This window comes from Neovison vison, chromosome 2, assembly GCF_020171115.1.
Source record: "Neovison vison isolate M4711 chromosome 2, ASM_NN_V1, whole genome shotgun sequence".
NCBI classification, from domain to species: domain Eukaryota; kingdom Metazoa; phylum Chordata; class Mammalia; order Carnivora; family Mustelidae; genus Neogale; species Neogale vison.
The window spans coordinates 40757445-40773404 of NC_058092.1; the positions used below are offsets into that span (position 1 = coordinate 40757445).

General features: G+C 37.3%; 1 protein-coding gene across 1 annotated transcript in view; it reads right to left on the reverse strand.

The window, feature by feature from the left end:
- The window catches only part of FAF1 (Fas associated factor 1), a 475350-nt gene that overhangs the window by 331371 nt on the left and 128019 nt on the right, over positions 1–15960 (reverse strand). The window contains exon 4 of the mRNA XM_044238202.1: positions 6487–6689. Coding sequence (XP_044094137.1) covers positions 6487–6689 — 203 coding nt within the window. The remainder of the gene's footprint in view (positions 1–6486; positions 6690–15960) is intronic.

Genomic DNA, 15960 nt, shown 5'->3' on the forward strand with positions numbered 1-15960 from the left:
ACCAAAAAAAAAAAGGCTGAATGGATTTAAAAAAAAACAAACAAACAAAGTACAACTATATGTATCTACAAGAGATTTACTTGAGATTCATGGACACACAGAATGATGGAAGGATAGAAAAAAATATTCTAGGGGCGCCTGGGTGGCTCAGTGGTTTAAAGCCTCTGCCTTCAGCTCAGGTCATGATCCCAGGGTCCTGGGATCGAGGCCCACATTGGGCTCTCTGCTCGGCAGGGAGCCTGCTTCCTCCTCTCTCTCTCTCTTTCTCTCTGCCTGCCTCTCTGCCTACTTGTGATCTCTGTCAAATAAATAAAATCTTTAAAAAAAAAAAAAAAACAAAGAAAGAAAAAATATTCTATGCAAATGGTAACCAAAGCAGAACATGGTGGCCACACTTACATTGACTAAATAGAGTCTAAGTCAAAAACTTTCACAAGAGAGAAAGGACATAATGTAATGATAAAAGAGTCAATTCACTAGGAAGATGTAACAATTATATACACATGTACCCAACATCAAAGCACACAATATATGAAGCAAACAATGACAGAGCTGAGGGGAGAAACACACAACAACATGATAATAGTAGGGGATTTCAATAATTGACAAAACTTCCACACAGAAGATCAATAAGCAAACATAAGACTCAAACAACACTGTACACCAAACGAACCTAACAGACACATACAAAACGTTACACTGAAAAGCAGCAAAATACAAGCACACATGAAACATTCTCAAGAGTAGATGCCATGTTAAGTTGTAAATCAGTCATAATGAATTTAAGAAGAAGGAAGCAAAAGGAAACTACTATAGATTTTTAGTTTCATTATACTATAGTAGGAAAACATTCTTGATAGGATTTCAATCTTCTTAAATCTATTAAGACTTGTTTGAGACCTGGGGCACCTAGGTGGCTCAACTGGTTAAGCAACCAACACTTGATTTCGGCTCAGCTCATGATCAGGGTCATGAAATCAAGCCCTATTTCAGGGCCTATGCTCAGCAAGGAGTCTGCTTGAGATTCTCTTCCTCTTCTACTTCCCCCATGCTCTCTCTCCCAAATAAATAAACAAACCTTTAGGGGTGCCCAGGTGGCTCAGTTGGTTAATCAGCTGCCTTTTGCTCAGGTCATGATCCTGGAGTCCTGGCACTGAGCCCCACATCAGACTCCCTGCTCAGCACAGAATCTGCTTCTCCCTCTGTCCCTCTCCCTGCTCATGCTCACACATACTCTCTCTCCCAAATAAATAAATAAAAATCTTTAGAATAGAAATAAATCTTTAAAAAAAGAAAAAAAAAGACTTGTTTGTGATCTAACATGTCATCTATCCTGGAAAATTCTGGAATTAAACAAACTAATGCTTAAACAACCAAAAGATCAAAGAAAAAAAATCAAAAGAGAAATTAAAAAACATCCGGAGACATATGCAAACAAAAATACAACACACCAAAGAAAAAACTTCAGGGATGTAGGAAAAGCAGGAAAGTTTATAGCAGTAAATGCCTACATTTAAAAAAAAACAAGAAAGATCTAATAAACAACTTAATACACATCAAGTAACTTTAAAAAAAGGAAAAAGCTAGGCTCAAAGTTAGAAAAAGGGAGGAAATAATAAAGATTAGAACAGAAATTAAAAGAGAATAGAAAAAATAATTTTTAAAAATCAGCAAAACTAGAGTTGATATTAGAAAAGATCAAGAAAACTGATAAACTTTTAGCCTAAACCTAAGAAAATAAAGAAGACTCAGTAAAAGCAGAAAGGAAGAAGGAGCCATTACAATTGATGTCACAGAAATAATATGAATATAGACCACTATGCACAATTATATGCCAACAAATGGGATAACCTGGTAGAAATGGGTAAATTAATAGAAACGTATAACCTACAAAGACTGAATCTGAAGAAACAGAAAATCTCAATAAATCTATAACTAGTAAAGAGACTGAATCAGTAATGAACTTCCCAACAAAGAAAAATTCAGCACCAGGTGGTTTCAAAAGAGAATGCTACCAAACATCTGAAGAAAAATTAATGTAACTCTTTCTCAAACTAATCCCCAAAATTAGAAAGAACACTTCCAAATTCATTTTATGAAGTCATTATTACCCTGATGTCAAAGCCAAACAGAGACACTACAAGAACAAGAATAAAAACTATAAGCCAACATTACCCTGATGAACATGAATGCAAAAATCCTCAACAAAATATTAGAAAGCCAAATTCAACAGGACATTAGAAAGATCATACACCATAACCAAATGAAATTTACATATGTGAGGCAAAGATGGTTCAACATATGGAAACCATCAATGTGATACACCATATTAACAAAATGAAGGGAAAACTGTTACAAGATCATCTCAATAGATGCCAAAAAAGCATTCAACAAAATTCAACACCATTTCATGATAAAAATATGCAAACCAGAAATAGAAGAAAATTACTGCAACATAATAAAGGCTATATATGAAATGTCCACAGCTAATATCATACCCAATGGTGAAAACTAAAATCTTTTCCTCTAAAGATCACGAACAATGCAAGAATGCCCACTGTTGCCACTTTTATTCATCAGAATATCTGAAGTCCTCACCAGAGCAATTAGGCAATAAAAAGAAAGAAAAGGCATCCAAATCAGAAAGCAAGAAATAAAATTATGTTTCCAGATATTTTATGTAGAAAACCCTAAGATTCCATTAAAAAAAAAAAGTGATGGAAATAACAAGCAAATTTAGCAAAGTTACAAGATACAAAATTAACACCCCAAAACTAGCTATATTTCTCTACACTAACAACAAGTAATCTAAAAAGGAAACTAATAAAACAATCTCATTTACAATACCATCAAAAACAATAATACACAGGAATAAACTTAACCAAGAAAGCAAAAGATTTGTACAATGAAAGCAAAAAACAATGTTAAGGTACAGAAGAAACAAATGAAAAGACATCACATGTTCATGGGTTGAAAGACTTAATACTGCTAAAATATCTATGCCATCCAAAGCAAGCTACAGATTCAGTATGATCCCTATCAAAATCCCAATGGCATCTTTGCAGACATTTTTGCAGAAAACAGTGTTATAATTCATAAGGAACCACAAAGGACCCTATATAGCCAAAACAATCTCGAGAAAGAAAAATGAAACTGATGGCCTCATACTTCCTGAATTCAAAACATTTTACGGGGTGCCTGGGTGGCTCAGTCGGTTAAGCGACTGCCTTCAGCTCAGGTCATGATCCTGGAGTCCTGGGATCCAGTCCCACATCAGACTCCCTGCTCAGGGGAAATTCCCAGGGAGTCTGCTTCTCCCGCTGACCTCTCCTCTCATGCTCTCTCTCTCTCTCAAATAAATAAATAAAATCATTAAAAAAAAAAAAAAACATTTTACAAAGTAATCAAGACAGTACATACTGGCATAAAGAAAAATATACAGAGCAATGGAACAGAATAGCAAGTCCAGAAATTAATCCATGCAAATGGGTCAAATGATTTGACAAGAATGCCAAGTCTACACAATGGAGAAAGGATAATCTTTTTAATAAATGGTGTGGGGGGGAAACTGGGTTTTACAGGCAAAAGGATGAAACTGGACCCTTATTCCATATACAAAACTTGACTTAAAATGGGTTAAAGACTCAAACACAAGTTCTGAAACTATAAAACTCATAGAAGAAAATATAAAGCAAAAGCTTCACACATTGGTCCTGGCAATGATTTCACGGATATGATTCCAGAAGCAAAGACAACAAAAGTAAAACACAACTGGGACTAGATTAAACTAAAAAGCTTTAGTGCAGCAAAGGAAACAGTCAATGAGACTGTAAAGGAGAAAATATCTGCAAAGCATATATTTGATAAGGATTTGATATTCAAAATAAAGAAAAGTAAATAACCTAATTTAAAGATGGGTAAAGGCCCTGAATAAGCATTTCTCTAAAGAAGACATACAAATAACCAACAAGTATACGAGAAGATGCTCAATGTTGCTAATGAACATAAAATAGCAAGTGCTGGCAAGGATGTGGAAAAATTGGAATGCTTATGCATTTTATATTGGTGGGAATGTTAAAATGGTGCATCCATTATGGAAGAGAATATGGACATTCCCCCCAAAATTAAAAAAGAACCAAATACAATCCAATAACTCCACATTTGTGTATTTATCCAAAAAAATTGCAAGTAGGATCTTGAGGTATTTGCAAACCCATGTTCATTGCAGCGTTATTCATAATATCCAAGAGGTGAAAACAAGCTAAATGTCCATGGATGAGTCAATGGATAAAGAAAATGTAGTATATACATACAATGGATTACTATTCAGCATTTAAAAAGAAGAAGAAAATCTTGTAATATGCTACCACATGGATGAAACTTGAGGATATTATGTTTAGGGAAATAAGCCAGACACAGAAGGACAAACACTGTATGATTCCACTTATTATGATATATTTATAGTAGTCAAACTCATCTAAGCAGAAAGTAGAATGCTGGTTGCCAAGAGCTGATAGAAGGGAAAAATGGGGAGTTGCCATTTGATGGATACAGTTTTAATTACATAAGATGAAAAAGTAGAGATTTGTTGTACAACAATGTGCATATAGTTAACAATTGTACATTTAAAAATTTGTTAAAAGGATACATATCATATTATGTGCTTTTTTTTTTAGCACTATTGAAGGAAAAAAGGTGGGGAGTGGGAATGAGCATGGGAAAAAAATAAATGGACTAATGAAATCTGGGCAGAAGCAGATACATGTACAAAAGCCCTGAGTGAGCTAATAACCTATTCAAGAACTTGAAACAACACCAAAACAACTTAGGCATGGTGAACAAGGATGAAAGTGGTAACAAATGAAAACCAGAGATGTAGCAGGAGCCTGACCAGCCAGGGACTTACAGACCATGATGAAAGATTTTAATTTCATCCTAAATCAACAGAAAGTTTCTAAATGGCTTTAAGTAAAGGAATAACAATCTGATTAGTGTTTGAGAATGACCAATATTCTAACAGTTTTGCCTTTCTCTGCAATGTACCTCTTCTTCTTCTTCTTTTTTTTTTTTTTAAAGTAGGCTCCACACCCAGCTTGGAGCCCAGTGAAAGGCTTTTTCTCACAATCCTGAGATCAAGACCTGAGCTGAGATCAAGAGTCAGATGCTTTACCTACTAAACCACCCAGGGGCCCCTGAAATATACCTCAAGTAAAAAAATTAAATAAAATTAGGCAAGAATCTTCCTTTAAAAAACAAAAGCAAAATTTCAGAAATATCTGGAATTTAGATTTAAGGCAAAATTACATTAATGGGTCAGGTAATCTTAATCAAATATGAATATAAAACAGTTTGTCTATAGTAATCAATAAAAAGGGGCACCTGGGTGGCTGAATTGGTTTAGCGTCTGCCTTAGGTTCAGATCATGATCCCACAGTCCTGGGATCCAGCCCCACATCAGGGTCCTCCTGCCTCCCTCTGCTCCTCTGCCTGCCTCTCTGCCTGCTTGTGCTCCCTCTGTCAAATAAATAAATAAAATCCTTTTTTTTTTTTTTTTTAAAGATTTTATTTTATTTATTTGAGAGAGAGAGACAGTGAGAGAGAATGAGCGAGGAGAAGGTCAGAGAGCGAAGCAGACTCCCCATGGAGCTGGGAGCCTGATGTGGGACTCGATCCCGGGACTCCAGGATCACGCCCTGAGCCGAAGGCAGTCGTCCAACCAACTGCGCCACCCAGGCGTCCCAATAAATAAAATCCTTAAAAAAGAAAGGAAGCGGGGTGCCTGGGTGGCTCAGTGGGTTAAAGCCTCTGCCTTCAGCTCAGGTCATGATCCCAAGGTCCTGGGATCAAGCCCCGCATTGGGCTCTCCACTCAGTGAGAAGCCTGCTTCCCCCACCCCATCTGCCTGCCTCTCTGCCTACTTGTGACCTATCAAATAAATAAATAAAATATTAAAAAAAAAAAAAAAAGAAGAAGAAGAAGAAAGGAAGGAAGGAAGGAAGGGGAAGGTGAAGGGAAAGGAAAGGAATCGGGTAAAATCTATCCAATGATGGCAGCCATACACTTTAAGTTTCCTTTGAAAGTATAGTATTGAAGCAATTATTCAACTGGCAGTTATTCAACTGGCAGGGAGAAGGAATGATAGAAACATGTCTTATTTCTGATCTCTCATTAACTATAGCATAAAAACAATAAATTTCAGCTATTAAGTACAACACACAATATACTTAAAAATTTGATTTGCATCTGCCCTAAAACAGCATCTTATACCAGTCCATGTAAGTGGAACAAAAGAATTATTCTCAAACTTGCCTCAGTATCAACACAGTATTTCAAAATGAAGCACAATTATCTGTATGGAAAATATCAGTTTCAATTTGCCTTTTTTCCCTTCTTATTGGCAGTTAACTCAAAAGAAAAGAATATAAACTAAATGTTTACCTAGTGAATTGTTTCTTTATGAAGGCTTTATGCTAGGAAAAACCTTACCAACAGTACAGCTGTCTTCAAGTACCACATCAACATTTCTGTCTCTGTACTCAACCCTGAAGTCCAGCATCCGAGGCTGCCGTTCTACAATTTGCCTAGATGGCATTACAGGTCGAAATGCTGAAGAGGAAGAGGGAGCAGGAGCTGAACCTGGGTGACTTGGATCAAATGCAGGTCCTGGTATAGTCTCACCTCCATAGTCACTGAAATATTGACATAAAAAGAAAGATTATCATCAACCAAATCATTACAGATTACCACTAAGGACTCATTCCATACTTGGCTTGTGTTGGTTTTCCAATCAAATTTACCTACCTATGCATCAAGGCCTAACTAAAGTTTTACTTCCTCCATAAAATCTTCCCTAGCAACTGAAAGCCACATTACTCTCCCTCCCATCCTTGTCTTTCTATGTCTATTAGCAGTATCATACATATCATTTAGCTTTAATCAGATTTTTGCCTTATATGTTATGATGTTATTAGAGCATTAATTTCTATGAATTAAGAAGTGTCTTCTTCATTCACTTTCATTTGCTCACTGAAAGATTTGATTAATTCTACTTTCCACAAAACTCAGAAATTAAGCATTCTTAAATCTCCATTTTATCATACTCCTCAGTCTTAAAAGATTATTTTTTCCCTGCTTTGCATAGAAAGCAGACACCATCAAGATGATATTCCCTTACTTTTTTGACAACAAACCACCAACTAACCAGCAACTAACCAGCAACTCTTTTTCTCTTTCTGTAAAACAGGGGCAACATCATTCTATCTAAAACCATCTTCTAATTAGCTTTACATTATGGCATACTTTTCCTTTCCAGTATCTTCAACATCACCTTCTCTTCTAGATTCTTCTCAATAACACTTAAACATGTTGAAATCTTAAAAAATAAAAATACAATCTTTGTTCTGCCCACTTAATAGTTATCTCATTTGTTAAATGAGGAAATTAATTATACTTGTAGGGATTAAGTCAGATAAATGCACAAAAAGCTTAGCACACTGCCTGGTACCTGGTAAGATCTCAAACTCAAACTCTCCAAAGTTTAACTCATTTATGTCTCCCCAAGCATGATCCTCCCTCCATTATTCCTCGTATCAGCTATCCAAGCCAGAAACTTCTGGCCGTTATCCTTGATAACTTTGTCTCTCACAACTCCCATATCTAGTCAGTCCTTCCAATTTTACCATCTAAAAATCTTTTAGTTAAGTTATCCACCTTTCCCCTCTGAAGCTGACACACTACCACAAGCACCTCTTGCACAGGCTGATACAACAGCCTCCTAACTAATGATTGTTCCCTTGCTCCCTTGCATGTCATTCCTTACCATCACAAAAATGAAATTATATAAATGTCTTCATGTCATTTTCTTCAATATTCCCCTCTGCTCTTCATACAGAGCTAAAGAGGTGTATAAGTCCCTATATGATCCAAATCCTATCTACCTCCCCAGCCTTAGCTTGTGCTAGGCTATCTCCAATCTCTTTATGTTAACAGCCACAACAGCCTTTCATTTCTTCTGTCTCACCTTGATCCTTCTCATTTCATAAGGGAACACAGATTATTCCTTCTAAGCATGTTCTTTCTTTCCCATCTCATCCCAATATCCATCTTTCTTCTAGCTAATTATATTTAGCCTTCATATCTCAGATTTAATGTTTTTCAACTCAGAGCATGTTTTACTACCTCAGACTGGTTCTAATTCCTCAACACTACCAATTATAATTGATATTAATCATTTGACATTTAAGACCCCCCAGAGAATAGAAGTTCCAGAAAGGCAAAGTTCGTATTTGTTCATTTTATGGCTATATCCTCTGCCTGGAGCTCAAGATTTTACAGAGAAAATGCTTAAATATTTAACAAACCAGTGAGTAAAGGAATAATTATTAAAGAATTTGATTTTTTTCTCACTTAGTTTGTCATATATAGTCACTTCTTTTTCCCCTCACAGGGAGAAGTAAAGAAGAAAAGAACATAAAGAATGCTTCCATTGAAACGTCATTATTGTACGTTATGTTCCACCACCACCAAAACTACAAGCTCAGTTCTAAAACATCTTTTTTCTCACTCTAAATTTAAGGGAAAAAACAACAGATTGGAAATCTGCACAGGAACAACAAAAACAAGAATGACCAAAAACCCACAAATAAGCACTAGTCTTATGACAACTCAGAAGAAAATATTTACATTTACTTCACACTTTTGCTCTGATTAGTGTTTACCAAATTTAGATTACAAAACTGATTTTGTGCATTGTGCTTGTCTTTTAAAGAATAGGACAGGATAGGATAGGATACAAATGATTAGTACATGGCACTTAATAGTTAGAACTAAGTATTGTTTCCCAAAACTTTTGATTCTGATAAATATTTGCATATGGGTGTTTTGGATTCCAAGTATTTCTCATTGTAGGTAATAATGATGAGAGTTCAGATACTCTAGTAATCACTGATCCAAAGGCAAAAATCTACACTTTCTCCCAGTTGTTAGATTCAAGAAAAGTAATCTTAGAAGTAAGACATAGAAAAGAAAATATCCAAAGCAGGAAAGAATATCACTGTTGGAATCCACTGTTGGAGTACCTATGAAGAGAATCTGTACAATGATATTTCATATCTCTAATTTTGTCACAACTTCTAGGAATCTCGGAAAAATAGCTAACATTAACAGGCTGGTCCCTGACTTACTGTTTTCTTAACTCAAAACTCATCCTTCTACTGTCTATTCTAGCATTCTGCAAAATTCTATTTGTCCTTTGGTGTATGTTTCCCCCAATAGATTCTGTAAATAAGGGATACTAGATAGAGATCATTTGTTAGGAGGAGAGGACGAAAGCCTTCCTTCTTCCTTATTTGCATATATTTCTATCAGTATCATCCTATAGCTTTTAGTCTCCTGGCTTTTTTCAGCATTCATATAACCAAATTTCTGACATCCCCTCAGACACCAATAGCAGCTAGATAGTGTGCATTCCACAGCTACCTGATCCTAACTCGGGTCTAACAGGCTCCTCAGAGCTTGAAAGTTCTGTTAATCCCTTGACCAAGACCTGAGAGTGGTAACTTCCTGAAGCAGTTACTGTATATAGGTTACTTCAGTTTTACTTTATTGCTCTTTTAGTTCTCCACACCTGTGTAACCAATTCTACATTAAACTTGAAATACCCGATATTTATTTATTTATTTATTTATTTATTGGTAATGGAGGTGTCCCAGAAATGGGATTCAGTTACTGGTTTGATTATGTCCTTGACCTTCAATATACTGATGAGCTCCGTGGCAATGGAAAATGGGATACTAGTGAGCATGCACTGGCATAATGATTAAATTATCACTTATAGTTCATTATGATCACATACCTATTAAAACAAGTGCCTAAAGGGACAAATGATTATTTGACTTGGCCATTATGATGGCAATAATGACAAAATAAAGACTTTGAGCTGGCTGCTTCTGACTCAAATGGAAAGCTTAAACAGAAGAAAATGACACACTTAGGGCTATTAACGTTCAGTTCAAGCCATGACAAGAAAGCTAAAGCTTTTGAAGTAGCACTTTATTATTTCCCATCCTCCGGGTATGATCCTACTGAGAATCACACACAAAGTTTAATTTTGCAGCTTAAATAACTACAGTGGAAGCTGAGTACATGTACTTTCTAAGTTTCTTCTGTGAACATTACAACACTATTTTACAGAGTGGGATCCTAAAATGTGGAATAGGGATACCCAAGTAGATTCAGATGAAGGTTACAAACTTGAACTCCGAGTCTCTCCCAGCCTTTTTTGTAAAGACAAACAACTCCACCTCTCATGACTGAGGTTAGACTCCTCTTGCTTGAAAACTGGCAATGCTCTTACTTGAGACTGTTGCCTTGAAAAGGATGCCTATTGTCAAAACCTACCCCCACCATTCCTTACTACATCTAAAATTAGATCTAGGCATGCTCCAAGAGAATAAGTACAATGTCTTAACTGAGAGAAGGCTTATATCCCAAATTATAAGATTCGGATAAATCAAAAACCTAGGGAATAGGTAAGGAAATCAATATGAAGTGAATTTGACCAAAAGAGTTTGGATAGGGCCAAATATAACGTGTTTGCTTAAGCAACTGTAAGTCCTCTAATAGTATGCTTGTTGACTGAATGAAACTTAAGTCCCAAAGGAGTCTAAATTTAATGAGGATGAAATGCCCAAACTTTCCTGGCAAAATGTAGAAGAAATCCTGATGCTTAGGAAAATAAGAATGCTCAAGTGGATTTCCATGTACAATCTAAACATACATACATCCTCCTACTACATCATCCATGAGGTCCCAGAGGACACTGCACTAAAGCATTAAGAAATACAGTAGTAAGGGAGGGTCTGCATTCTTGAAAAACTGTAGTGGCTGTCTTCCATAGGTTGAGGAGATGACACGGAGTAAGTTTCTTAATGGGTATGAGATCCCAAAGTGCTCAGTTCAAATGGCAGAATTTAGTAAGAAAAAGGTGGGAGCAATTATGTTAATGGACAGCATAGACAAGAAGTGGCAATCAGAAGATTTCAACCTTCAGAGATCTTTAGAAGTGTTTAACTGAACGTGATTATTATGATTATTATTCCCCCACCCACAACCCTGAGAGAGCATGCACAAGTGAGGTGGGGGAGAAAGAGAGAATCCTAAACAGGCTCCATGCCCAGCCCCAAGAGGGCTCAATCTCATAATCCTGAGAGATCACAATCTGAGCCTAAAATCAAAAGTAGGACACTTAACCAATCGAGTCACCCAGGCGCCCCAGAACACGATTATTTCTAAGGAAGCAAATTAAAAGTCAACTGACTAAAATACTACTTGATCTAAAAACATCAGAAATCCTAGATCTGATAGCCTAAAACCTAATGTCTGTAACTGCAGCAGAGACTCATACTCACTCCCAGTTTCCAAACACAAACTGTTTCACAGACATAAAGTCCCTGATCCCCACAAGCACAATGCAACAGAGCCACATGTATGTATCAGAAATTTTCCTCTAAGACTTCTCCTAATGGGCCTGCAGCCATTTATTAGGGTGTTTGTGTAATGATAAAAGGAAAATATCTAAATTTTTATGGGATTACTACATGCTAACTCTAAACTGATACTAATTCCTGGGGATATAAAAATGGAAGATAATGGTGGTAAATGAAGTTTGGGCCGAAATCCACTCATACCATGTTCAAACAATCTGTGAACCGACCCTGCAACAACTTCTCTGGATTCTGAATGCATAATTGAAAGAGACATACTCAGTAACTCGCAGACATCCCATATTTGCTTCCTGATCCATGGAGTTAGGGTTACTATGTAGGAAGGATTGATTTGTAGCAAGAAGCAACTGATCTTGCATATACTTTTTTACTCTATATTAATTCGCAATCACCAAGATAAGCATTTTACTTTTTACCCAGCAGGGTAAACAAAATACCTTCACTGTCCTTTTCAGAAGATTATGTCAACTCTCCTCTAGCATTAGCAATCTAGCCTGGAGAGATCTTGATCACCTAGACATTCCACAAAAAACATTACATTGATAACAATGTGAACAAATCCTGAAGAGAAAAGTAGCAAGTATTTGAATGCTTTGTTAAGATACATTTATGATAGAGATTAGAAGATACATGCCACAAAAATGCAGGGAAGAACCTGCCAGCTTGGTGAGGTTTCTGGGGTTTAATGATTACAAGCAAGTCAAGGTAAAAGGCCAGCTGCTATATCTTATACTTCCCATCAATAATAAGAGATAACCAAGTTAAATGAGGAAGAAAAGATTTGGACTGGGAAAGGAAAAAAAATGGCTGTATAATATACATGCTCATACCAACCAAAAAAACCAAACTGCTGAAGCATTACAGCCCCCAAAGTTATCCCAGAAAGACAGTAGTGAAAGAAAAGCCTTCTAGTGGGGAGCACTTGGGATTGTACCACAGGTTGACATTTTTTAGAAAGAGTGATTACCTGAGGTACAAATCTATACTCAACCAAGGACAATGGATAATAGGTTGGCCAGCTGATCGGGACTTGGAATGAATAAAAGAAAAATTAGGTGGCAAGGAAATCTGGGGTAAAGATATGAAAACAGAACTTTCAGAATGACACAAAATGTGAATATATGTTTCTGAGGGGAATACTGCCTACTACCCACTGGTGGGGGTGGGGGGGGTGGGGAATGGCTCCCAGTGTGCGTAAGATGACATTGTTCTGTTGATGTAAGTCAGCTTTTCTCCCTTACTACCCTAGGGTTGTTCCATGCATTACTAGATAATGAGGCCATGTCAAGAGGAATGGAGATTAGACATAGGTACAACATCAATTTCCCCTTACCAAGTATGACTCTGACTAGGGAAATTGTCTGAAAACTGCAAACAAGAGAAACTAACTGAGCCAATATGGCATCATTCCTTTGAGATCTGGTAATGGATCATTTCTATCATGGAGGAGGAAGCAATATGTTCTCCCTTAAAAAGACACTGTTCTGGATGTGGACTTGACTTCCCTGACAGCAATACTTTTACCACCATTCATTTTTCTTTTTTTTAAGATTTTATCCATTCATTTGACAGACAGAGATCACAAGTAGGCAGAGAGGCAGGCAGAGAGAGGAAGGGAAGCAGGTTCCCCGCCGAGCAGAGAGCCCAACGTGAGGCTCGATCCCAGGACCCTGGGATCATGACCCAAGCCGAAGGCAGAGGCTTAACCCACTGAGTCACCCAGGTGCCCCAACCACCATTCATATTTTGAGGGAATACCTTATTGATCTAAGGTTTCCCCACACAACACTAATTCTAACCAAGGAACTCATTTCACAGCAAAAGTAGTGCTGGTATCATTCATACATACTGTTACCCAGAAGTATCTAGCTTGTCAGAACAGTGAAATGTCCTGCTGAAGACAGTTGGGAGACAACATACTCAAAACTTGGGTCTCCACCTTAAAACATGTAGTATATGCTTTTTATCAGTGACTAAAACACAGTGATATTTCTCATATTGCCAGAAAATATGGGTATAAGAATTAAATGTTAGTAGTGGTTTCTTTTATTACACCTAATAACAGAATTTTTGCTTCCTGCTACTTTGGGTTCTGGTGGTTCAAAGATCACAGTTCCAAAGAATGTAGTATTTCCACAATACTTGCATAGAACTACAACCTGAGAGTGCCACTTGGCCATTTTGTACTCTTCATATTACTGAATCAACTAGCAAAATAAGGGGGTATGAAGTGAGGTGGGAGGTCCTGATTACCAAGAAAAAACTGGGGTGCTGCTATACAATGGACTATTTTCTGGGGCATGTCCAATAATAGGAGTTAATGGAAAACTATAACCAATTTTAAAAAGACAGGTCCACTGAGGATTTTAAGAATAAATGTTTGAGATGAGCCACCAAGTAAAGAAACTTGACTATCTGAGGTGCTAGCAGAGGGAATATAAAGAGTGGAAGAAGAAACTGGTAAATATTAATCATGGCCTTATAACCAGTAATAGTAACAAAAATGCAGCAGCACACAAGTATGTGCACAGACACACAAAAAATTTTGTTAGAGTTTTGCACATTGATTTTTTTTTCTTTTTAAGATTTTATTTATTTATTTGACAGAAAGAGAGATCACAAGTAGGCAGAGAGGCAGGCAGAGAGAGGGGAGAACAGGCTCCCAGCTAAGCAGAGAGCCCAATGCAGGCCTCCAACCCAGGACCCTGAGATGACCTGAGCCACCCAGGCGCCCTACACATTGATCTTATCTACACCAGTGACCTAGCAGTGACCGTGCTGTAACAATGACACCCACTTTATTTTAGCATCAGCCATTGGTGTTAGCTTCTAGCTTCTTTAAATACTTCAAAACTAGCCTCTGCATCTTGCAGAGGTACCATGATGAGCTGAGCAGGACTTCTTTCTCTTATGTCTATGGTCAAATTGCTAGGGCCGTTCCTCAGGGCTTCCAAGTCCTGTTAACTTCTATTTCTTCAATCACTTTCCTTTTTCCCTCTAATATTAGGAGTGACTTTGTGCCCTTTATTTTTAAATTTTTTTAAAGATGTTATTTATTTATTTATTTGACAAAGAGGCACACAGCGAGAGAAGAAACACAGCAGGGGGAGTAGGAGAGAGAGAAACAGGCTTCCTGCTAAGCAGGGAGCCAGATCTGGGACTTAATCCCAGGACCCTGGAATCATGACCTGAGCCAAAAGCAGGTGCTTAATGACTAAGCGATCCAGGCACCCCAACTCTGTGCCCCTTAGTGGTTAGCAGGGGGCTCTCCCAGACAGACCTGTCCTAGAGCAGGCTTCCTGGAATACTCTGGACCCAGTCCACACAGTTCTGGCTGTGCCCACTCTACTCAGAGGATGCTGCAGCTATTAAATCTGCTCTTGCCCTACACTCCTTTCCTCAAGCCTAGCAGGACCACCCCACCCACAACTGGGCCTGCTGGTCCAGCTGTTTCCCGATGGCATTATATCTGAATTATCTTAGTATTTGCATTTTGTACTTTCAACCTGCTCCACATTTCTGGAACTGATTCCCCGTATGAAATTCCCTGTGTTTGAAACACCCTAGTGTGCTTTTTTTTCTTTACCAAACCCTAACTCTAGGAGATAGTACATTTCTAATCACAGCAGGCTATCTGATGTGTTGTCAGCCCAAGAGAATTTTTTTTAAAGTTCTCATTTGAGAATTTTCATATTGTCTATTAATTACTCTATTTCAAGATCAATAAAAAATAATGAGGGAGCCTGGGTGGCTCAGTCGTTAAGCGTCTGCCTTCGGCTCAGGTCATGATCCCAGGGTCCTGGGATTGAGCCCCTGCATCAGGCTCCCTGCTCAGCGGGAAGCCTGCTTCTCTCTCTCCCACTCCCCCTGCTCGTGTTCCCTCTCTTACTGTGTCTCTCTCTGTCAAATAAATGAATAAAATCTTTAAAAATAAAAATAAAAATAATTTAAAATGATGAATTTGCATTAGAGTTTTTCACTAGCAATATTAAAAAAGAGAGGGGGGGGAATGATCCTATCAATTCTGACTAATGTTCAACGGTATCCATAGAATACAAAGACATCCAAAATTGCTGACTCAAAAAAAAGTATTTTTAAGACTTTTCATCATTGAAGACACCATTTTATAATCTGATATACTCACTCTTCTAGTTTATCAATAATTTAAAAAAAAAACAGACACTGATTGGTAAGGGGAATGCTATGGAGAAATCTATTTTAGATCTAAATCTCAACAAAAGGAGTGTTTTTATCCTTACTCAACTTCACTCTATAAATCACACACATCCTTGGAAGGCAATGAACAAAGCAAAGTAAACAGAACTCTGTACATGTTTATTTCAATTTTTAAAAATCCATCCCAAGGTAAAATTTCTAGGTACAAAAACAACAAAACAAAAACACGCATGTGTTTTAAAGATAAATTTGTCTTTAGAAAAAAATCAGATTTTTAAAT